Source organism: Labrus mixtus, chromosome 15 (genome assembly GCF_963584025.1).
Source record: "Labrus mixtus chromosome 15, fLabMix1.1, whole genome shotgun sequence".
Classification (NCBI taxonomy): domain Eukaryota; kingdom Metazoa; phylum Chordata; class Actinopteri; order Labriformes; family Labridae; genus Labrus; species Labrus mixtus.
The window spans coordinates 1,181,631-1,206,478 of NC_083626.1; the positions used below are offsets into that span (position 1 = coordinate 1,181,631).

Here is a 24,848-nt window from a genome sequence, read left to right on the forward strand (position 1 = left end):
CAATTATTATTGTTACTCCCCTCCCCCTTAGCCATTTCGGGAAACGTAACAGGTAGCATCAAAAAAGCTAAGGCAAGCATTTCCATAGTGAAACTTCCATTAATCTCAATAATACCAGGTTGTTCTGGAAGACTATAAAGTCATTATCTGGAAATAGGAAAGGTGTAGAGCTTCCCCCTTGCATAGTCAATGACTCTCAAAACATTGCTGACAAAGCAACAATGCTTAATTTATTCAATGAGCACTTTATTGCCTCTGGGTCCCTGTTTGAAACAGTAAACCATGTGCAGACTAAATCCCCTGTCCATTCTGTACATCACGAAACTGTTCCTCTTTTATCTGATTTTAGGCCAGTTACCGTTGCTGAGGTGCACAAAGTCCTCAGACTTTTAGAAATAAAGACACTTGGTTTCACGAACTATACTTCTATGTATTCCCCATCCATCAAAATCCTGATTTGAAAAAACATTTAACATCAATTAATATAAGTAAATGGACAAGTTTCGGCATAAAACAATTTAGAGCTGTGTTTCATAAAAACTTACAACCAAAATCATTCATTGACTTAAAAACTGAATATGGCGTCCCGAACACAGATTTTTTAAAATATCTACAGATACGGAATGTTGTTGGATCACTAATCAAAGAAAAAAAGTTACGCTTTGGATTATCAGAAATGGAGGATACATTAATTTCCTCAATAACAACTAAAGGTAAAATTAGCGAAGTATATGGTACCCTATCTACAATGGGTCATTCATGTTTTCTAACTTTATTAAATATCTGAGAAAAGGACCTAGGGTTGTTTTTAAATGAAAATATTTGGTCAAACATTTGTGAAAGAATACATTTCCCATATACAAGTAACAAAATCAAGGAAGCTAATTTAAAGTTCATTCATAAATTCTATTTCACCCCAATAAAGATGCATAAAATCTCAGAAGATAACTCACCAAAGTGTCCGCGATGTAAAAATGAAGATGCAACATTTTTGCACATGTTTTGGCAATGTGATGTGCTGAAGGATTTTTAGAAGTCTATTCATTCCTTTACTAAATCTGTTTTGGAAATGGAATTTGATTTAAACCCTTGTCTGTATTTATTAAATGACTCCCCAGATTTTCAGTTAGATAGAAAAAAATGCAGAATATTAATAATTATAACATATTTTGCCAAGAAATGTATATTACTTTTTTTGGAAAAATGAATCTCCGCCTCCGCCTTTAAGTTGTTTTTGGATCAACAGTCACAATTCTTACCGTTAGAGAAAATAACTTAAGAAAAATATAACCGTGGCCATATTTTTCAGGACTTTTGGCTTCCATTGATCTGTTGCTTGGAGGAATTTTCTAAAGGTTGTTAACAATGATAATGCAATGATGTTATGATATCTAATTATTATTATTTTTTTGTCTCGTCTTATTATTTTTACTATCATTATGAAGAGATGATTAGTATTACTGCTAGGATTGTTTTTCTTGTTTTTGCTTTGTTTTTCTGTGTATGCATGGAGGCCTATGTATGCAGACATGTATGTTGGTGGAGGGAAGGGATATACTGACATTCTGTGTACAGTTTGTTGATCATTGTATACCCATACCAAATAAAAAGATGATAAAAAAAAAAGAATAAAAGCTAACTGTTCTCAAACAGTTTGTCCCACAAAAGAAATAAAGAAACTAGTAGGCCCAGATAATTTAGAGCCTTATTTTTAAAGTTAGCTGCTGATTTTATTGCATCACCATTAACTTATCTTTTAATCTTTCTTTGGTCTCCAATGAAATTCGTGTTGCATGGAAATCTGCCTTTGTTCTCCCCCTGTTAAAAGGAGGAGACCCTACACTTTTAAACAACTATAGGCCGATTTCAAAACTTTCTGTCTTGGCTAAGACTCTGGAATGTCTTGTAAGTGACCAACTTAAAGAGTTTTTATTAAAAAACAACATTTTATCTAAATATCAATCAGGGTTTAGAAAAAAACACATTACAACCACAGCGGCTTTAAAAGTAGTCAGCGATTTTGTTGAGTCCATGGACAATAAGGAACACTGTGCAGCTCTTTTTATTGACTCCTCGAAGGCCTTCGATACTGATACAACAACCATGCAATTTTAAAAGAGAGACTGCACACTATTGGACTGTCTGAACAATCTGTATGTTTGTTTGTCAATTATTTATCAAACAGATCACAATGTGTCCAGGTCAAAGGCATTACTTCCAGATGTCTTGAAGTAAAAAAATGGTGTGCCACAAGGCTCTGTCCTGGGGTCACTGTTACGTACACTTTACATTAACAGTATCGGTCAGAATGTTCCCGAGGCAAATTTTCATTTATATGCAGATGATACTGTTATTTATTGCTCTGCTCCTACACAGCACCAGGCTCTCTGTCACTTACAAAAGGCCTTTGATTCTGTACAGGACACTCTTCAGGAACTGAAATTGATTTTGAATCCTAATAAAACTAAACACATGATGTTTTCAAACTCAGAAAAAGCCGCTAAAACTGCCTTCTATTGTTACATCTCAAGGTGATGTGATTGAGTTTGTATCATCTTATGAATAACTTGGAGTCTTAATAGATGATACTCTGTCTTTCAAGCTTCATATTCAGCAACTTGTAAAAAAGCTTAAGGTGCGGCTGGGTTTTTATTTCAGAAACAAATCTTGTTTTTCTTTTGCTGCAAAAAAAAACAACTTGTTGCTGCTACTTTCATGCCTGATTGATTATGGTGATGTTTTATGTATGCACACTAACCTGAGAGTATCCAGTCTACAGAGTGGACTCTTTAGTCCAGCAGACAGCAGCTTCACTCCTGAATCATGCAGGTTGTTGTTGGTCAGGTCCAGCTCTCTCAGACTAGAGGACTGGGAGCTGAGGACTGAGGACAGAGCTTCACAGCTTCTCTCTGAGAGGCTACAGACACTCAGCCTGAAGTGGATTTTCAACCAATCATTAAAATGATTATTACATGAAGTGATACAGTGCTTAGATTGTCATTATTTTTTAAATACCTGCACACTAACCTGAGAGTTTCCAAACTGCAGAGTTGACTCTTAAGTCCAGGAGACAGCAAGTTCACTCCTGAATCATACAGGTTGTTGTTGGTCAGGTCCAGCTCTCTCAGACTAGAGGACTGGGAGCTGAGGACTGAGGACAGAGCTTCACAGCTTCTCTCTGAGAGGTTACAGCCACTCAGCCTGAAGAGGAGTTTTTTGTATAAAAATTAAAATATCAAATAAATAAGTACATGCAAGCAAATTGGGTAAACTTTTGCATGAACAAGTTCTGACCTGACAGTTTCCAGTGTACAGAGTGGAGTCTTTAGTCCAGCACACAGCAGCTTCACTCCTGAATCCTGCAGGTTGTTGTTGCTCAGGTCCAGCTCTCTCAGACTAGAGGACTGGGAGCTGAGGACTGAGGACAGAGCTTCACAGCTTCTCTCTGAGAGGTTACAGACACTCAGCCTGAAGAGGAGTTTCAACCAGTCAATAAACTGATTAATACATGAAGTGATTATGTGAATAATGAAGTGAATGTGCAGTGCGCATGCCCCAAGAGTGCAAGCTGCCTGCTACAGTTGCTCCTGTTCTTTTCTTACTTTTGGTACTTCACTGTCCTTATTTTTATTGTTATTGCTCTGTTTTTGTTGCTGGCAACTTTTTAAGCTGTACCCTTCCTATTCATGCTTTGGGGAGAATTCTGGACAGTTTATTACCATGGAATCACGTTCATTTATCCTCACCACCGTTGCGCAGCAACCCCGTATTGTTTACAGCCGGGACCAGCTGATCGCGCTGAAGACGGTCGGCTCGGCGGCTACATCATTGCTTATTCCAACGGACATATAGATATTTAGGACACATAGGGGATGCAGAGGAGGAAAGAAGCTGCGAGGGAAGGGAGTGGCGGACGGAAAGACGGAAACGTATAGAGAGGACTTTTAAGCCGTGTCTCCCTTCTCTTATCATGGGCAACGTGAGTTCCCTGGCGAACAAGATGGAGTCAGAGAGAGTATCGGGAATGCAGCATGATGTGTTTCACGGAAACATGGCTGCATCAAGATGTTCCCGACATCAACTTCAGGATCAACGGCTTCCATGCTGTCCGGGCCGATCGGGATGCCACCGGGAGCGGTAAGAAGAAAGGCGGTGGGCTTGCAGTTCTCATTAACAACAGATGGTGTAATCCCAGCCACTTAACTATTAAGGAACGTGTTTGTTGCTCGGACATTGAACTGTTTGCCGTGGGACTCATGCCTTATTATTTGCCCAGGGACATCTCCCATGTTATCATCCTGGCTGTTTACATCCCCCCCTCTGCTAACCCGACGATGGTGTGTAACATCATACACACCATAGTATCCAAACTACAGACTGACCACCCTAGTGCCTTAATCATTATCTCGGGTGACTTCAACCACGTCACCATGGCTAAAACACTGCCAAGCTTCACACAGTATGTGAGCTGCACACCCAAAGGGGAGAGGACTCTGGACTTGCTGTATGCTAATGTAAAAAACGCATACAGCTCCTCACGTCTCCCCCTCTTGGAAGATCAGACCACAATCTGATCCACCTCACCCCCTGCTATGTACCTCTGGTGAAAAGGCAGCCTGTGACAGTGGAGATGGTCAGAGGAAGCCTATGGCACACTGCAGAGTTGTTTTGAGGTGACAGACTGGCAGGCATTCTGTGATCCCCATGGAGAGGACATCAACGGGCTCACAGAGTGCATCACGGACTACATCAACTTCTGTGTGGACTGCACTGTCCCAGCCGGACTGTCCTTTGTTATTCAAACAACAATCCATGGATAACAAAGGACATCAAGGCCATCCTCAACACCAAGAAAAGGGCCTTCAGAGATGGTAATCAGGAGGAAGTGAGAAAAACTCAAGAGGTCCTGAAAGTGAAGATCAGGGAGGCCAAGGACAACTACAGGAGGAAGCTGGAGCGAAAGCTCCAGCAGAACAACATGAGGGAGGTCTGGAGTGGCATGACGACCATCACAGGCTTCAAGACGACCAGCAGAAAAGGAGTTGATGGCAGCGTGGACAGGGCCAACCAGCTGAATCTATTCTTTAATAGATTTGACACGGTCCCTGCTCCCACCCCCCCCGTCCCTGCTGTCTGCCTGCAGCCACTCCACTGCCCCCTCCCCCTCCTCAGAGCCCACGATCTTCAGGTGAGGGTCCTTTGCACCCCCCCTCCTCTGGCTCCCTGTCTTCGAGTGAGGGTACTTCTCACCCCCCTACTCTGGTTCCCAGTCTTACAGCCCTTTCTTAGCAGACGACTCATCCACCCCTCCTGCCACCCCAACCATGTCCTTCACTGCTGACCATGTTAGAAGACAGCTGATGAGACTCCACGCAGGCCCAGCCCCAAGGTGCTCAAAGCCTGTGCCCCCCAGCTCTGTGGAGTACTTCACTGTGTCTTCAGCATGAGCCTGAGTCTTCAGAGGGTCCCCGTGCTGTGGAAGACGTCCTGCATCATTCCTGTACCAAAGACTCCACGCCCCAGCGACGCCAAGGACTACAGACCGGTGGCACTGACGTCCCACATCAGACCCTGGAGAGACTCATCCTGGATCAGCTCCGGCGGACAGTCAGTTCCCACTTAGATGCCTACCAGCCCCAACTGGGAGTGGAGGATGCCATCGTGTTCCTGCTCAACTGTGTCTACCCTCACCTGGACAAGCCAGACAGCACAGTGTGGGTCATGTTTATTGACTTCTCTAGTGCCTTTGACACCATCAGACAGGCTCTACTGGGTGAGAAGATGGCAGGATGCCATCGTGTTCCTGCTCAACTGTGTCTACCCTCACCTGGACAAGCCAGACAGCACAGTGTGGGTCATGTTTATTGACTTCTCTAGTGCCTTTGACACCATCAGACAGGCTCTACTGGGTGAGAAGATGGCAATAATGCAGGTTGATGCTCCTCTCGTCTCATGGAGTGAAGATCAAACCAACTTTGCAATGATCACAAGGAGTTACCCCAAGTAAGAGCTTTTGTCTGGGCAGAAATAGTTATGTTTCTTTCATACCCACTGATAATTATGCATCATTGTTGACGAGACATCACATTCTGTTTATTATCTGTTGTAAGCTGATGCATTTGTTTTATTGTGATGAACCGCCGTGTTCGCCTATCTGTGTAATGCTATGCTAGTTTACCATCTTGTTTTCTCTCTCTCTCTCATCCACACAAACACATAACTACACTTTTACACCTCATTCACAAGTTTTGCTTGATAATGTTTGTTTGTTTAGATTAGTTTGTAATAGTTATTTGTTTGATTAAGTTCATAGATTTTGGATTGATGTTGCTCTGTTTAAATAAATTCTGTTATAATTTAAGAGAGCAGTTGTTTGTGACTACTGGTGTATTTGCATTGTGATATAAGCTGGGTGCGAGGGCTTTGTGTACGGATTTCACGCCTTCAATTTATTAAATATAGTTATTAATTATTAATAATATTAAGTAACTAATTTGAGACTGATTTTAGTGATATTTTGGTTATTTTTCCCTGATTTCAGGGTGGTGCCCCCGAGTTGATTAAACATAGTTTAATGATATTGTTATTTATATTAATAATAATTAAATATAATTATTAAAGAATATAACCACATTTTTTAAATACCTGCACACTAACCTGAGAGTTTCCAAACTGCAGAGTTGACTCTTAAGTCCAGGAGACAGCAAGTTCACTCCTGAATCATACAGGTTGTTATTGCTCAGGTCCAGCTCTCTCAGACTAGAGGACCGGGAGCTGAGGACTGAGGACAGAGCTTCACAGCTTCTCTCTGAGAGGTTACAGCCACTCAGCCTGAAGAGGATTCAGAAGAACACAAATGAAAGCAATTACAAACAATAGTTGTTATTTCTGAATAAAGAGAATTACATTTGACTGGATAGTTATGTGAGCACGTACAGAGCTTTGTTTGAAGCTTTGATCACAGGCAGCAACCTCAGAAGAGCCTCCTCTGAATCAGAGTATTTTTTCAGGTCAAACACATCCAGGTCTTTTTCTGATGACAGTAAGATGAAGACCAGAGCTGACCACTGAGCAGGAGACAGTTTATCTGTGGAGAGACGTCCTGATCTTAGGGACTGTTGGATCTCCTCCACTAGAGAACAATCATTCAGTTCATGCAGACAGTGGAACAAATTGATGCTTTTCTCTGCAGACAGATCCTCACTGATCTGCTTCTTGATGTACTTGACTGTTTTCTGATTGGTCTGTGAGCCACTTCCTGTCTGTGTCAGCAGACCTCGTATGTGATTTTGATTGGTCTCTAGTGAAAGACCGAGGAGGAAGCGGAGGAACAAGTCCAGGTGTCCATTAGGACTCTGTAAGGCCTGGTCCACAGTACTCTGATATAAAAGTGTTGTGTCAGGTTTTCCTCTGAATACTATGGACCACCAGGAGGTTTTTTGTTCTTCTGACATCAGATTGACTCCAGAGTTGATGAAGGTCAGATGGACATGAAGAGCAGCCAGAAACTCCTGAACACTCAGATGGATGAAGCAGAACACCTTTTCCTGGTACAGTCCTCTCTCCTCTTTGAAGATCTGTGTGAACACTCCTGAGTACATTGAGGCTGCTCTGATATCGATGTCACACTCAATTAGGTCTGAGTCATAGAAGATCAGGTTTCCTTTCTGCAGCTGCTCAAAAGCCAGTTTTCCCAGAGACTCAATCATCTTCTTGCTCTCTGGACTCCAGTGTGGATTTGTCTCAGCTCCTCCATCATACTTGATGTTCTTCAGTTTGGACTGAACCACCAGGAAGTAGATGTACATGTCAGTCAGGGTCTTGGGCAACTCTCCTTTCTTGGTGGTCTTCAGCACATCCTCCAGAACTGTAGCAGTGATCCAGCAGAAGACTGGGATGTGGCACATGATGTGGAGGCTTCTGGATGTCTTGATGTGGGAGATGATTCTGTTGGCCTGCTCCTTATCTTTGAACCTCTTCCTGAAGTACTCGTCCTTCTGTGGGTCAGTGAACCCTCTGACCTCTGTCACCATGTCAACACACTCAGGAGGGATCTGATTGGCTGCTGCAGGTCGTGTGGTTATCCAGAGGCGGGCAGAGGGAAGCAGTTTCCCCCTGATGAGGTTAGTCAGCAGCACATCCACTGAGGTGGACTCTGTGACATCAGTCAGGGTCTCGTTGTTTTTAAAGTCCAGAGGAAGTCGACACTCATCCAGACCGTCAAAGATGAACACATTCTGGAACTCTTCAAACCTGCAGGATCCTGCTTCTTTGGTTTCAGGAAAGAAGTGATGAACAAGTTCCACCAAGCTGAAATTTTTCTCTTTCAGCACATTCAGCTCTCTGAAAGTGAATGGAAATGTGAACTGTATGTCCTGGTTGGCTTTGTCTTCAGCCCAGTCCAGAGTGAACTTCTGTGTTAAGACTGTTTTCCCGATGCCAGCCACTCCCTTTGTCATCACTCTTCTGATTGGTTCATCTCTTCCAGGTGAGGCTTTAAAGACGTCTTCTTGGCTGATGGTTGTTTCTGGTCTGTCTGGTTTCCTGGATGATGTTTCAATCCGTCTGACCTCGTGTTCATCATTGACCTCTCCAGTCCCTCCCTCTGTGATGTAGAGCTCTGTGTAGATCTGGTTCAGAAGGGCTGGGTTTCCTGCTTTAGCAATCCCCTCAAACACACACTGAAACTTCTTCTTCAGGTTAGATTTGAGTTTACGCCGGTACTCTGCAGCGACTGTTCCTGAATAAAGAAATAACTGAAATCAATGAACAGATCCTGATATAGATCACATGACTATCTGAGTTTGGAACTTTAAACCTCTTTGTCCTTTTTCTAAAATACTAAATCAAATGTTCTTACTGATCGGATTCAACAAAGGGACCGCTAGGGTGCGTAGGGATGTAGGACGCGTTTCTCCGCTGCTCCTGGGAATGTGACTTACTTTTACAAACTTTTGGCAATATCCTGGTCATTTATAGTTCCAATACACAGAGTATATATTTACAAGTACTGTAGGTGACTTTTGTCAACCAAAACGACCAAAATGTCTTCTGCTCGTCAAAAATCGGAGCTGGCAAGAGGAGGCCGCAGCAAAACATCGCCCTGTCCTGAATCGGCTGCTCAATAGGTTGTTGATTCTAGTGCTAACGCTCCCAATGCCGAACTTCTGAAATTCATGATGGACTCCCTTAAAGCTGATATCTTCGGAAAACTTGACTCTCTGTCATGCAGTCTCTGCTCCGAGATTACCTCCGTTCGTAAAGAGCTGAAAGAGTCGATAGAACCACTGCAAAAAAAAAGTCGAGCAACACGGGCTAACCATGCTAGAGCTCGAGCAAGCAGCTACTGACCATAGTGGCCGTATAACGGAGCTGGAGGCTAAAGTTAGGCATCTGGATGATCGATGTGAGGACCTTGAGGCGAGATCCAGGAGAAACAATATCCGGCTTGTGGGTTTACCGGAGGGACTGAATTCATTGCCCAACTTCTAGAAGAGCTACTTCGCCTGGATGAAAAGCCGCTGCTGGATCGTGCCCATCGGACGCTGCGGGACAAGCCTAAAGAGGGAACTTCACCCCAACCATTTGTGGTGAGAGTGCACTACTTTCACCTTCGCAACAAGATTCTTCGCCGAGCTGGGGAACTCTCCCCTCTCCTTTATCGAGGCAAGAAGGTTTCCATCTTTGCTGACTACACTTCTATTGTCGCTAAAAAGATGGCTGCCTTTGGAAATGTTAAGTGGCTACTCCACTCATGCCCGGGCATCAAGTTTGGGCTGCTATTCCCGGCTACACTCAGAATAACACTGCCGAGCGGAGACACACTTCGGTTTGAGGACCCAGCCACCGCAAACGACTATTTCAACAAGCACCTGAAGAAAGCTGTCACCCCAAGTGATGTTTGAAGAGACATAGCTTATGTGAGTTTATGCCGCTGATTAACAGTGCCTTCATTCATTTGTTTACATTGACTTGGACTACATTTCCCAGTAAGGCATTGCTGCACAGCGCACTAAAGGGTGACTCGGTTAGCTGTCATTTACGGCAATGTTTCTCTTTTTTTCTCTATAGATACTCTGTTTATTCTATACGTGTTCATATTTGACTACGTCACTTTTCTCCCTCAGGTAGCTGTGCGTTATAGCTTATATATAGCCATGGCTACGATGGAGCATTTAGCACGTCTTATAAGGGTTAATGCGCGTGTCTCGTTTGGGGAGACACTTCCGCCAGGGTGGGTGGGGGCAACGTGGTTAATTTACCACAAGGGAATGTTCTGTTTTGTGTTCTTTGTTGGTTTTGTGGTGGGTCTGCTTGGTCTACATGTGCGAAATATATGCACTAAATACTGGTATCTTACCTTCACATCACTTTTTTTTCCCCAGTCCTTGCTTCTCATGACATTACCATAGCTTTGGCTAAATTATCACAGCATGATAGGGGTGGGATAAAATTTTGCAGCTGGAACTGCAGGGGTTTAAATAATCCCATTAAGCGTAGCAAGGTCCTGCACCATCTTCAGCACCTGGGTGCCCAGATAATCTTTTTACAAGAGACTCATCTTAAAGTATCTGGTCATTCCAGACTAAAAAGTAGCTGGATTGGCCAGATTTATCATTCTTCATTTCCCAGTAAATCCAGAGGAGTAGCCATTATGTTCCACAAATCTGTTCCCTTTGTTTGCTCTAAGGTTATTGCGGACACAAATGGGAGATACGTAATTGTTAGTGGCAAAATTCACAAAACACAGATGCTTTTTGTTAATCTTTATGGTCCCAATTGGGATGATGACGGCTTTTTTAAAACACTGTTCTCCATTCTTCCAGACATATCCTCACATTTTCTTATTGTTGGAGGAGATTTCCTCCAACAACCTCCAAGCCTTGTTGACTTGATCCAAAAATGGATCGCTCCTCTACCCAAAATTGCACTTCCTCAAAGTCCGCTAAGTTGATTCAGTCTTATAAAGATCACTTTGCCATATCTGACCCCTGGCATTTTTTTAACCCTTCTGGTAGAGAGTATTCATTTTTCTCTAATGTGCATCATACCTTTACTCGTATTGATTATTTTCTCGTTGATAATAGAATCCTTCCATCTGTAAAATCGGTTTCATATAATGCAATAGTCATATCCGACCATGCCACAGTCACTATGGACATAAAACTTGAAGGATTTGATAACCACTCTCTATGGCGTTTCAACAACCGCTTACTTTCAAACAAGAACTTTGTGGATTTCATCTCAAAGCAAATAGACTTCTTTCTCAGCGTAAATAAGTCCCCAGATGTGTCTGTATCTGTATTATGGGAGACCCTAAAAGCTTATATTAGAGGTGAAATAATTGTGGTTTCGAGAGGAAAATTAAAAAAGATAAGTTTAGCAAACTGACGAAATGCATTTCACAATTAGATGCGATATATGCCGTCTCCCTCTCTCCATCTCTTTTCAAAGAACGTCTTTCTCTGCAGACTGAGTTTGAGGTTCTAGCCACAGATCACACAACAGAAATGCTACTGAAGTCCAGATATACTTTTTACGAACAAGGGGACAAGGCCAGTCGGTTGTTAGCCCACCAACTGCGACAGACCTTGGCAACTCACCAAATTCCACAAATAGGTACAGCTTCAGGTGTGACTATTGATCCTAAGACAATTAATGACGAATTTAGGGATTTTTACAAATCGCTATACACTTCAGAAAATACAGCGGAGATTTCTCACTTTGAAAGTTTCTTTAACTCACTTAATATACCCAATGTCCATCCTGATGTTGCTATTGACTTGGAAAGAGATATTACTGTTGAAAAACTTGTTACAGTAGCCAAGTCTATGCAGTCTGGGAAGTGCCCAGGGCCGGACGGCTTCACATTCAGTCTTCTGAATCTATAAATTACTATCCAAACTTTTAGCCTTACGCCTTGACTCAATACTTCCATCCATAATTTCCCCCGATCAAACGGGTTTCATTAAAGGCATTCCTATTTTAATTTAAGACGTATGTTCAATACAATTTATAACCCACCTACATCTACTGTTTCAGAAGCTTTAATATCTTTGGACACCGAGAAGGCTTTCGATCGTGTAGAGTGGGGTTACCTTTTTTACACACTAGACAGATTTGGTTTCGGTCAAAAGTTCATTACATATGCCCAATTTCCAAACCTGCCTGCCGATACAACCCTAGATACTCTCTTTATTCAAGTCCCAATCATGAGAAGAGGTATGATTTCACATATTTATAGTCAAATTCAAACCCTATCCTCAACCTCTTTGAATATTGTGAATGCTCTCTGGGAGGAGGAACTGGGGGAGGGCATTTCAGACGAGCTCTGGGGGGATATTCTTAAACGGGTGCATACCTCATCTATCTGTGCCAGGCATGGCTTAATCCAATGTAAAGTGGTTCACCGCACTCACTGGACTAAGGTTAGACTCTCCAAGATCTATGACACAGTTGACCCGTCCTGTGAGAAATGTCACCAGATGCCTGCAAACTATGTCCACATGTTCTGGTCCTGCACATCTTTGTATAATTATTGGACTGCAATTTTTAAAACTCTATCGGAGGTAACTGGGCCATTTCTACAACCTAATGCTATGACTGCCTTGTTTGGCATCTCTCAGGTGCCCTTACCTAAACCGCAATCAGATATAATCGCCTTTGTTACTTTATTGGCTCGACGTCTCATTCTAATGAGGTGGAAATCAACAACACCCCCTTACCACACCCTCTGGATAAAAGAGATTTTTAATAACTTTAAAAATCGAAAGAATTCGATATACCTTGAAAGGATCCTCTCGTAAATTCAGAGAAGTCTGGGGCCCCTTCCTTGTTAATGCAGAAAATATTATTTTCCCACTTGTTCCTGAATAAGATCCTGCTCTGTCTGATGCTGCTAGCCTCTTTGTCAATTAAGCCTTGTAATTATTGTATTGATGTATGTATTTATTTATTGTTTCTTTTTTGTCTTCCCTCTTCTACTCTGCTTTAAGGACTGAGATTGTTATGCATACTAATCCATAGTATGACCAGACTGACCACCCTGTTCCAATGTTGTTTGTTTTTGTTTGTTGATGTAAACCTTGCAATACTGTCACTCACAAATACTGTGAACCTATTGGCTCTTTGTGTACAAAAATTTAATAAACAAAACTGTTAAAAAAAAAAAAAAGTTCTTACTGCTCTGCAGACAGTCAGCCAGCTCCTCCTGCTTCATTCTCCTCAGAAAGTGGAGAGTGATCTTCAAAAATGCCTCTTTACATCTTCTCCCCTGCTCTTCATCCTCACTCTGACTCTCTAAGCATTCTGGGTAATCTGGACTCAGAACCCTGTAGACTCTCTTTAGCTCATTCTTCACAAAGGTGGCGATGTTCTCCTCCAGCAGCTGGAACAGAAGGAGAAACTGGATATTTAATATAAACTGGTAGAACTCAACATGTGATTCATCTGTCAGTCTGAAGGTCAGCTGGCCAAAACAGAGCATTAAATTAAATTATTGTAATGGTAGTAAATTAAATAACAGTGTGTTGAACACACCATAAAGATGGAGTCCAGGTCTGTTGGATTCTGCTGGTCTGATTGATCTCTGTGAACCTCGGAGCTCTTCTGTTGAACTCTGTGACAGGAAATATTACACAAGAAAACAACGGGTCATATATTGTGAAGCTCTGAGCCAAGATATGAGTCTTTGAACAACAGACTCAGAACATTTACTTCATTTTTCTATTCTTACCTTCCATCAGCAGGATGTCCATCTTTAAAGTCAATAAGATGACCCTTAGAGTTGTCACTCTTCATGGACACACAGCTGGGTCCAGGAGAGTCTGGTCTCTGTTCCTGCATCCTGATACAAACAAACAGCTGGTTAATGAAAGCATTTAGAACAAAGATCAATTTTCAATCAGAGTGTTCCAGTTCAAACTAGCAGATGGATAATCAGTAATCAGGAGACAGAGGTGAAGTTCTCCACAGTTCTCTCTGTTTCTATTAGAACAGTATCTCACTCAGAATCAGTGACGTGCGGTGAGGTTCGTGGCTGGTGAGGCACTGACTTTTTTAGAGTCAGATTTACAAATATATGAACCCATTTATAGAGTAGTTTAAACTCACCATTCAATTGGCAGCTTGCACATTGACTACAGGTTGTGTTTCATATCTCATATCAGCATTATTTACACACACACATAGAGGTAAGGTGCATATTTGGCCAAGGAAGAACGTTACATTTATAGCGCCTCAGAATTTTTTTTCCATTACAATTCATACTCATTAAATAAAAATAAAAGTAGGCATATACTGCGGTGTATTCATTGTCTTACCTTTACTTGTAAACAAAGTCCATTTGCCTATCCTTCTGGACTAAAATATCCGTGACTTTGTTGTAAAAGTCCTCATTATCTTCTTTTAGTTTTAAAAGTCTTCCATTATTTATCACTTCACGTTTTGATTGAAAGTCCATTTTTGAGAAATCTTTAAGCTAGATATAAAATCTTCCTTTTCCATTTTTGCAATCAGAGCGAAATTTTAAAATAAAAATTCTGCATAGAAGAGGAGCAACATAAACTCTTGGCCTTATGAGCCTCACGCATCCTTCAGTTGAGGCAGAGGGACAGGCTGCCTCACCTCATGCTTTTTCAATGCGGTTTTATGTCAAATTAGAAAGATTAAACATGTTATAAACACATGTGAAATACATTACTTATTCTATGGAAAGTGAGGACGTATAATAAAAGTGTCTACAAACATTACATTGGTGACAAACAGTAAGAAAGCAAAAGGCATACGCTCAACCCAGTTTGTGAGGGATTGTGCAATCTGAGATGAGGCACAACTTGTCGCTGCCTCACCTCGCATGTCTCCGGCAGAGCCGTCCGGAAATATGCGAATTCAGCAATTTTCATCATGAAAATGATTGAAATTTTTGGAATCGTACAGAAATAACATTTATAACACAGATCAGTAGAAAATATATATATTTATTTTATTTAATCATTATTTGTTTTTTACTCTTGATGATGACAGGTGAGGCTCTGCCTGTCTCCCCTGACCACACTTACAGCCAGAAGAACTCAGGCTACCTACAGACAGAAGTTCATAAATATACTACCAGTGACCACCGGGGTGGGGGGGGGGGGGGGGGGGGGGGGTAGAAGGACAACCTCAACAAGATGAGTCACAGGACAAAGATTTATAAAATAATGAATGATTACAGATCAAATTAATCCCAAATAGGGCCCACAACTGGCTCAGAACGTAGTGTAAGATGTCCACTAATATCATGAATACAGACCTTACTGTAAGTCCACAATCTGCCCTAAATTACTATCAGGATACAGAACAGATCCTGATCCAGGACTCGTCCATAACAACTTCAGTGTCCTCAGCCTGTAACTTCTGGGGCAAAGTCTTCAGACAGACACCACTTCTGACGGGAATAAATGCTACTTGCACCATCACAGTAGTTTTTATCTTGCTGATCCAACAGGTCCCTTGTTCTCCACAAATACAGAGTTTTGTTTCAACTGGGCTTTGCAGGGTGCCCAGGTTCGAACCCAGCCTGTGGCTCCTTTCCCGCATGTCATTCCCTACTCTCTCTCCCCGTGATTTCCAGCTCTATCCACTGTCCTGTCTCTCCATTTAAGGCACATAAAGCCCAAAAATAAATCTTTAAAAAAAGGTACCCCATATTCAGAGGCTAAAGTCCTCAACACAGCAGTCACTGGCACCAGTCCCAGCCACAACCCTTTGCTGCATGTCATGCCACACTCTCTTCTCCCCACATTTCTCGTCTCTCCTCAGCTGTCCTGTCAAATAAAGTCAGGACATCCAACATCCACCTCTGGGACCATAATCCACTAATCACAGATATTCAAACTGTGCTTAGTGTGAAGCTCATGCAGATCAACAGAAGTTTAAATGATCACAAAAAAACCCACCAACAGAACAGAAACCACTTGAAATATACTTTTACTTGATCGATTACTCTGATCAGCACGTTCTGTCTTTGAAGTAAGCTGCTGCTCTCATTACTGGATGTGATGTTGTCAAAGACTCACAAACACACTGACATGGTTTATCATACTTCAATCACTGAATTCTTTGACAGGTGATTGTTGTACAGGTGAACAATGGGCTGCCACCTCCACCATTATATACTGATGACACTACAAAGTGCTGGACCCACGACATGAGTCTTAAAACAAAGAAAATAAACTTCAGTTTTCAGATCTCACCTTCCATCAGCAGGAAGTCCATCTTTAAAGTTCATATATAAATCTTTAGACCGGTCACTCTTCATAGACACACAGCTGGGTCCAGGAGAGTCTGGTCTCTGTTCCTGCATCCTGATACAAACAAACAACATTATTAGTTACTGTGAGCAGCAGATGAGAGTGATGATGATGATGATGATGATGCTGATGATGATGAAGGTGGAGTGATGTGAGTGCTGAGCTGTGACATGGAGAAGAGTCATGGACAGTTAGAGATCCTCATCTCAGAGCTTCATGTTCCTCACACAGAGAGGTTTTAAAGGGAGGGACTCCCTCCTCTGTGTCCTCACACTGATTCATAGCAGAACGCCCCCTGCTGGGAGAGCTGCACTCTGAGAAGAACGATCATTAAAGAGTTATTACATCTTCATATGAAACTTTCCAGAATCATCTTAAACTCGACGTATTTGGACCTTGACTGGGATAAAAAATAAACAGTCCTGTATTTGGACTGGGCCCTCCAATCTGTCCTGTGATCCATGAACACACCATCCTTTCAGCCCCCTGACATAAACACACTGCAGTATCCCCCAAAACCACCCTGAAGCTGAACAGTTAGCACCATGGACAAGAGTAGCAATTTTCAGATACGATTTAATCAGTAGTCTGTTTACCTCATATTGCCTATCTGTCTGCCTGTGTGTCTGTCTGCCTGTGTGTGTGTGTGTGTGTGTCTGTCTGTCTGTCTGTGTGTCTGTCTGTCTGTGTCTGCATGTCTGCCTGCCTGCCTGCCTGTGTATGTATGTATGTCTGTCTGTCTGTCTGTGTGTCTGCTTAACTCAGTCCCGCCTGTGTAGACAATAGACCACGCCAGAAGGCGTCTCTTTAAGGTGTCTGCCACATGTGGTTACACCGCCATCTTGCCCTCTCTCCCCCCCCCCCCTCTCTCTTTCTCTCATCCCCACACACACACATGCACTCAGGGGTGCCGCCAGGAATTTCAGGCCCCATGAAAAGATATCACATTGGGCCCCTACCACGGCCCAAACTTACCCGGAAAATTTCTATAACTGCACCTCCATCACACAAATGACCCATAAAAACTTTGAACAACTATGCTTTGTTTTACACCCTGAAAAAGGAAGATAAATAATCACTGTAATATTTCCTCATAGTTTAAAAATAATTTAAACTTTGTATCATTTGCACCTCTCAGACAGTTGAAGCATTTCCAGCAGCATTATTTAACTTGCTATAGGCTAGTTAATGTTCTAAAGGCTTTTATTGTCTAAAATGATCTTATTGGTTAGCTTATTGAATTAAAATTTCTACTGGCATTAATGATCAACTGTAAACATACAATAAATCAGAATTAGATTCTACCACACTTGTCAGCATGACTTTAAAATGAGGCTGAAATAGTTCTTCTCAGTTCTGACTTCACTTTAATTCTTCTTACACTGCATTACCATTTGTCTCACCTGACGTTCAAAATACTGTTTTTGGGGCAAAAGTAGTGGACTCAGTTTTGATGCTAGTTTTGATATCATATGAATTGACAGTTTACAAAGAATCTGTTGATATCAAACATGTTACTGTAGCTCGCTGGGAAAGATGCTAAATATCGCTCCAAAGTGGACTCTTTTTTACCGCGATGTAATATTTTTACAAAATAGGGTCGTATGAAATCGTTTCTATGAAGGGGATTCATATGATGAATTCATGCATAAAACACAAATATGATCCAAACGATATTCTTGGCTGAATTCCTCATCTGGTTTAATCTGCAGCCTGCCACATCTCTCACTCTTGACTCGACTGACCGCCGACAGTTAAATTCAGTCGAGAGGTGCGGGGCGGACAAAACCATTCTGCGCATTCAGAAGGGGGGGAGAGGGGCCTTTGAGACAGACTCCACACTTTTTCCAGAAAGTAATTCGGAATGTTTGTTTATTTATTCAGACAATTTTAGTTATCTTATTATGGTTATAACTAAGAGAAAAAAGAGAAATAAGAAATACATTTTTATTTCAGGCCCATGAAGGGCCCCCTCCCCACTCGGGCCCTGGGTAGTCAGTCCCACTTTTCCCCCCACTACGACGCCCCTTCATGCACTCACAACCACACACACAACCTACACAGAGGTGTAAAGAGTACTAATATATTCTACTCAAGTAAAAGTACTGTTACTTTGATAAAATTTTACTTAAGTACAAGTACCGTAAAATCCAGTGTATAAGACGCACTTTTAATACCTATTTTTTCGTCTTAAAAGTTGGCTGCGTCTTATACACCGGTGCGACCAATATACCAGTATAAAATACTGAAACACGCACCGTCATTACAGCGGGTGCAGCAGCCACTATCACTGCGACCTGACGTGATTAAAAACCCATCCCCATTCATTGTGTATTGAATGCTGGTTGCACGCTGTGCTGGGAAAGACGGCGACACAGACCAGTCTGGCTGCCACCTTTTTCCACATATTTTCTCCCTCACGAGGTCATAATCATGCATTTACAGAAACAGTGGTCTATTGTTCCGTAAATAAACCTTGTGGAGTTCTCTTTTGATTGAAAGATTCCTATATTAAAGTTAAAGAGTGACCAGTGGACTCGGGCAGCGCGACTCGCAAGCTAGCAGGTCTGTGCCTCACAACTTTTCCTGCAGGCTGAGAGCTCAACTACCGTACTGTAGCTAGTAGTAGCGCAAACTCCCGAAAGTGAAAACAGACGGAACTAAAAGAGCGACACAGCTGCAGAGAAAATGCACGTTGTAGACATTGCTGAACACAATATAAATCAAAACGCAAGAAGACAGTTTAAACTTTTTTTTTCTCTTTAAGAGACCTTCAAAACAGGGTCTCTTATATACCTTATACCCGTATCTTCACACTGCATGTAAATTTACTCAAAATGACCGTGATCTAGAAACGCAGTTAAGCAGTGAGTACAGTATGTCATTCTTCTTTTCTCTAGTCCCTCAATTAAACAACTTTTATACACGAGGGGCCAGCTGGCCGTCCCGACGATGTAAACAAACTGAAGATAGGACTCGGAAAACTCGGAAAGCATCACAGACAGTGGGACTCGGGTGTTACACCCATCGTAGACAGTCATGACTCACAGAGTTATTTTCAGAGGATATACTTGATTTCTATTACATTTATGTGTGAAAAATTGCCTTTAAACTATTTAAGAAAATACACTAAAGGGATCTTTGTCTCAATCATAAACAGTGTAAAGAGTATTTTAGTGTTTTTAGTTTTATTATTTTGAGGCTGGTTAGTCTCAAAGACAGCCTCGAAGGCTGACATAGCTGCAACTAAACCTGAGAAGAAAGATAATCCATTTATTGTTTTAAAATGAACCTTTATGAGCTTAAATATTAGATGTTTTAGTCAGTGTTTGTTTAACTATTAGCTACTGAAGCTTCTAACTGAATCTGTTTGGTTTTAAGTATTTACTTTCACACATCTCAGATGTGTTAAGTTGCAGCAGCTTATAACACCCAACTTCCTCATACGTCTGCTTCAAAATAAAAGCACATCACAGAAATGGCAATTAGGGACTTTTATTGTGAAAAACTTTCCGGACCTTAATGTGTTTATCACTCGGAGCTTTCGCAGAGCTGCGATTGTAGTCACAAATGCTGCAGTGGGAAAAAGCAGCCTCAGCCACTTCTTTGTCCAAGAGTAAGAACCACAGCCAACTTATTTTAATCATCTTGGACTTAATGAGACATCAGTTTATTAACACCTTCAGCAGGTAGACCCACAGTAGTGGAGGTGCTTATCCGTGCTGCACTAGCTGAAGAAAAGGGTCTCTGTCTCTCGTCGCTCAGGTGCGATGAGGGAAAATCATTCATAGCAGGCCTATTTTTTTACTCAGTAACGGATGTGATTTAAAATGTAGCTACCGTAAAATCCGGTGTATAAGTCGCAACGGTGTATAAGACGCACCCTGTTTTTAAGGTCTCTTTGAGAGAAAAAAAAAATTTAAACTGTCTTCCTGCGTGACGATTTATATTGTGTTCAGAGATGTCTACAACGTGCAGTTTTTGTACAGCTGTGTCGTTCTTTAGTTCTGTCTGTTTTCACTTTCGGGAGTTTGCGCTCCTACTAGGTACAGTACGGTAGTTGAGCTCTCAGAACTGCAGGGAAAGTTGGCAGAGGCACAGACCTGCTAACTTGCAAGTCGCGCTGCCTGACTCCGCTGGTCACTCTTTTACTTTAATATAGGACTCTTTCAATCAAAAGAGCACTCCACAAGGTTTATTTACGGAACAATAGACCACTGTTTCTGTAAATGCATGATTATGACCTCGTGAGGGAGAAAAGATGTGAAAAAAGTTGCGCAGCCAGCCTGGTCTGTGTCGCCGTCTTTCCCAGCACAGCGTGCACTCAGCTTTCAATACACAATGGGGATGGGTTTTTAATCACGTCAGGTCGCAGTTAGTGGCTACTGTACCCGCGGTAATGACGGTGCGTGTTTCAGTATTTTGTACTGGTATATTGGTCGCACCGGTGTATAAGACGCAGCCAACTTTTAAGACGAAAAAATAGCTATTAAAAGTGCATCTTATACACCGGATTTTACGGTAATTACAATACTTAACAGAAAACCTACTTAAGTAAAAGTAAAAGTACAGATTTTAAGAACGACTTAAAAAGTAGTAAGTACAGAAAAAAACTAAATTACAGTAACGCGAGTAAATGTAATTCGTTACTTTATGTAACGGATATGGTCAGGGGGGTGAAGAAAACCAGACTTTGACTGTTTTCCAGCTTTTACTTTCTGCCGAAGACAAAAGAACATTCAATTTGCCTTCTGGACATTTGTTTTCTGCACCTCTGCTCCCTCAGCAATGCAAAACGGCACTGTCCGAGCTCATAACCCATTTATATTACATAGAAATACATTACAATCATCATTTCAGTATTTTAACTACACGTAAATATTTATAACCAAGAGCTGCTACAAATGGCTGAAAAACTTAGGTTTTACAGTGTATATTAACAATAAATCTCATTAAAAAAACATGACAAACAGTATACCAAATGGTAAAACAGTGACACCTAGTGGACAACATAAACGACAACATGCGGCTGTAAAACGAAACAGAAACTATGAAAATACAAGGAAAAACATACCTGCAGAAGACAAAAGAACATTCAATTTGCCTTCTGGACATTTGTTTTCTGCACCTCTGCTCTTACACACGCAAAATAAATATTATTTCAACTGAGAATATCTGCGGCGCTACGTCAATCACGTGACACAGGGGCTGTAGGATATTACACAATTCGTGCCAAAACCGCTACATTCAAACAGTCTCCAAAGTGATATAAAACTCTCAAAACCTAAACAAAATAACTGATTAACATTGTATTACTATCAGTTTATAAAATAAACCGAACATTACAACTTACATCACTTATTTTCCACAGTAAATAAGGTAATGATGCAGCAACGTTTTTACATACAACTTACCCTCAGCAATGCAAAACGGCACTGTGAGGGACAGACAGAAGGAGCTACGGTAACCCAGGAGGTACAGAAGCCGCAAAGTGCCAAAAAGGTCATTCTCAAAGGAAACATAAATTTGATAAAATAACAGTAAATATACATAACTCGTTAAGATAAGTCACAAATACTTAACAGAAATGAATTATAAATGAAATCTCAAATATAAATTGTAAACTGTATTCAAAAATAAAGTGCATTTTAACTCCGTTACACCTACACCTTTGAACCTACATAACTACACTCTCCCACCTCATTCACAAGTTTTGCTTCTTTCATGATTGGTGTGTTTGACACATGAAGAATAAAAGCTGACAGTGTGACTCATGTTTCAGCTCCTCTCATGTGTCAGAGCTGCAGCTACAACATTACACTGTTTGATTTACACTGAACTCACTCAGAGACCCTCAGTCCTGTCTGAAGAGGACAGACTCCTCTTCCTCACTCTGCTGTCTAACTGTCCTGTTAGCATGGTTAGCATAGCCTGTGTGCTAAACTGACTGTGAGTCATCGTGATTCCTGCTCTTCTACTGTAATAAGAGCAACTAATGAACCTGGTGGCTAGCTGTTAGCTTACAGCTCTTTTGACACTTAAATTAAACAGAGAGTCTGAACAACAGTGAAAAGAGTCTCTTACCTTCAACCAGAGGCTTATAATATTTTACAGGACTCTGCCTTCAACACGGAGAACAGATCTGCGTCACAACTGGAGAAAGTGAAAGTAAAAAGTCCTGTCAACAGGAAATAGCACAGGGTGTTTATCACCATAGCAACGGGGTTTCAAACGTCCCAGCCTTCATTTCTTAGAGATAAAAGTGTGATTAAACATTTAATAAAACACTGAAAATTATCATAAAATAAACACAATGATTCAGTTCTACTCCTTCAATCTGAACATTATGAGGGCAGAGAGGTTCAAATCCTCCTTCAACAGTTGGTGTGTTTGTGTGGGGAGTCAGGACTTGAACCTTCAGCCAAACGTGTCTCACTGCAGCTGGCGAATCACTGCTGGCTGATCCTGACACTCAGTAGAGGATGGCTTCAATGTGGCGTCGAGTTTCATTGTAGCAGCCCTTGGCAACAACAACAACAACGAGGTGAATAAAGATGTCCACCTGTTGAACTCCACACCTCCTCCTCCTTGTTGTTGATCTGCTCTTCTCTAAAACTGTAACACCAATAAAACTTATCCACTCTGAAGTTGCTCCGTGATATTTTCAGCCTGTCGTCAACAAATCGTCCACAGTGTAAAGAATTAAAAAGTAGTAAAAGTTAAACTGTAGACAAACATGATGAGTACATCTGTAATCTTCATCGTTGTTCTGTTAGAATACTTGACCGTTTATTTAAAGTTTAATATTTATTCTCTGCTTGTCTTGATGTAATCCTCATTTCAGAATAAGCAGGACTCCAGTGTGTTGTACCATTGAATGACTTTATCACTGTGTGTCAGTGTCCAGCAGAGGGCGCTGTTTGCTAACATTGCAGTCACAGCAGCTGCTATCAGAGTCTGTGCACATTAGAGAAGCTGTGATTGAAATGTCATGAAGGTTAATGTGAACTGACAGACAGAGAGGAGAAACAAAGACGTTTCATCACATCCTGTTGTCTGTGTAAGAATGAATTCATTCATCTTGGTGATTTTGTAGATATTTAAATCTGTCTACCATCTTAGGGTGGTTCTTCTTTTGGGTCTGTGTATCTGTAGCAGTATGTGTAAGACTCTCAGAGCAGCAGAGCTTCATGTGGAGAGAAGCAGAGTGTATGTTGGGAGCTTAAAAAGGTAACAATGTTAGCTCAGACTGAAATGTGTATGTCTGACATTTACAAGTCAAGGTAATGTCACCTTTCTAGCCTTTTAGAAGTGTATCCACATAGAAAGGACTCTGTCGTTTGTACCTGTTGTGTGTCTATCTGAATACTGAATTAGTGCAACCTGAATCAAATCATGACATGTATGGAATCATATTTGTGCCAAAAAAATCAAACAAAACTTCTTAAATTGCAAACAAAAATAAGACTTTGAAAGAGATATAATCTCACTGAAGCAAAAAACAGACGTGGACGGCGCAGGAAAGTGACGTCAGACTCCAGCTCCCAGGCAGGTGAAAATATTTACAGTCTATGTCTATGAGGCGAGCGGGCAGAACGCGCACTACGAATGGGTGGCGGGGTGAATCTTTAACACTAGGGCAGACTTTAGGTCACACTGTGATACAGGTGGCGATCGGAGTCTTTTTTTCAGCGCACACTGAACTTTTAGCGAGCATGACGCAGCAGCTTTATAACCAGAGCTGCCAAGTCTCACGCATGACACCATGCCACTATCTCTGACCGTGAGAGTCACTCAATTAAGCATCTGCATGCCGTGAAATTCACACAGACGTGTCCTAAGACCGGTTTATTGATAGATTATAGATCACTCTCTTCTCTGCTTAACTTAGTTACATTAAAAAAGATTATCGATTTAATTTTCTGTTTCAAATAATCTCTCCAGCTCTGTACACAAAGTTTTAATGTCTCTCATCCTCTGTGCGTAATGGCACACACTCTCCCTCTCTCCCCCTTTCAGAGGTTGTTTTGTAGTTATTAAAAGAATAATCAACTACAACGCCAAAATTGAATAAAAATCAGGGCAACAACTAGTTTGGAGCTTGTACCAGCGTTAAAGATTCACCCCCCACCTATCGTAGTGCGCGTTCTGCCCCCTCGCCTCATAGACTGTAAATATTACATTCGCCTGCCTGGGAGCTGGAGTCTGACGTCACTTTCCTGCGCCGTCCACTTTGACAATTCATTTTCGAGTTGGTTTGAATTATGATCACTTTTTAGCACAGAAAGTTTAAAAACGAAAAGACCTTTTCATTTTCATTTGAATTATGTCATACAATATGCATACATAGAGAGTAAAAGTATAATGCAAACTGGATGAATGAATATTCATTTTAAATATAGGTCAAATAATGCACCTATATTCTGAAAATTAAAACGTCTTTCTGTTACTGTATTTTCATTTTAAAATGAGCTTTTTCATTTGAATTATGATACAAATTTAGCGGGGCATTTTTTTAAAATGAAAAAGCAAATGTCATTTTCTTCTTTATTTTAA

At 41.3% G+C, this 24,848-nt stretch overlaps 1 protein-coding gene across 3 annotated transcripts in view; it reads right to left on the minus strand.

Annotated features, from left to right (window-relative positions):
* Nucleotides 1-22,509, minus strand: part of LOC132990298 (NACHT, LRR and PYD domains-containing protein 12-like) — a 36,246-nt gene extending 13,737 nt beyond the window's left edge. Inside the window, exons 1-11 of one of the 3 annotated variants that reach the window (XM_061058468.1) lie at nt 22,377-22,509; nt 16,498-16,606; nt 16,236-16,346; nt 13,736-13,846; nt 13,540-13,618; nt 13,183-13,387; nt 6,937-8,740; nt 6,658-6,831; nt 3,295-3,468; nt 3,028-3,201; nt 2,759-2,932 (exon numbers count right to left, since the gene is read on the minus strand). In XM_061058468.1, the coding sequence (XP_060914451.1) occupies nt 2,759-2,932; nt 3,028-3,201; nt 3,295-3,468; nt 6,658-6,831; nt 6,937-8,740; nt 13,183-13,387; nt 13,540-13,618; nt 13,736-13,846; nt 16,236-16,346; nt 16,498-16,574 (3,083 nt within the window). In that variant the 5' untranslated portion in view covers nt 16,575-16,606; nt 22,377-22,509. The remainder of the gene's footprint in view (nt 1-2,758; nt 2,933-3,027; nt 3,202-3,294; nt 3,469-6,657; nt 6,832-6,936; nt 8,741-13,182; nt 13,388-13,539; nt 13,619-13,735; nt 13,847-16,235; nt 16,347-16,497; nt 16,607-22,376) is intronic. The other 2 variants (XM_061058469.1, XM_061058470.1) reach the window with 2 other exon arrangements.
* Nucleotides 22,510-24,848: the final 2,339 nt, after the last annotated feature.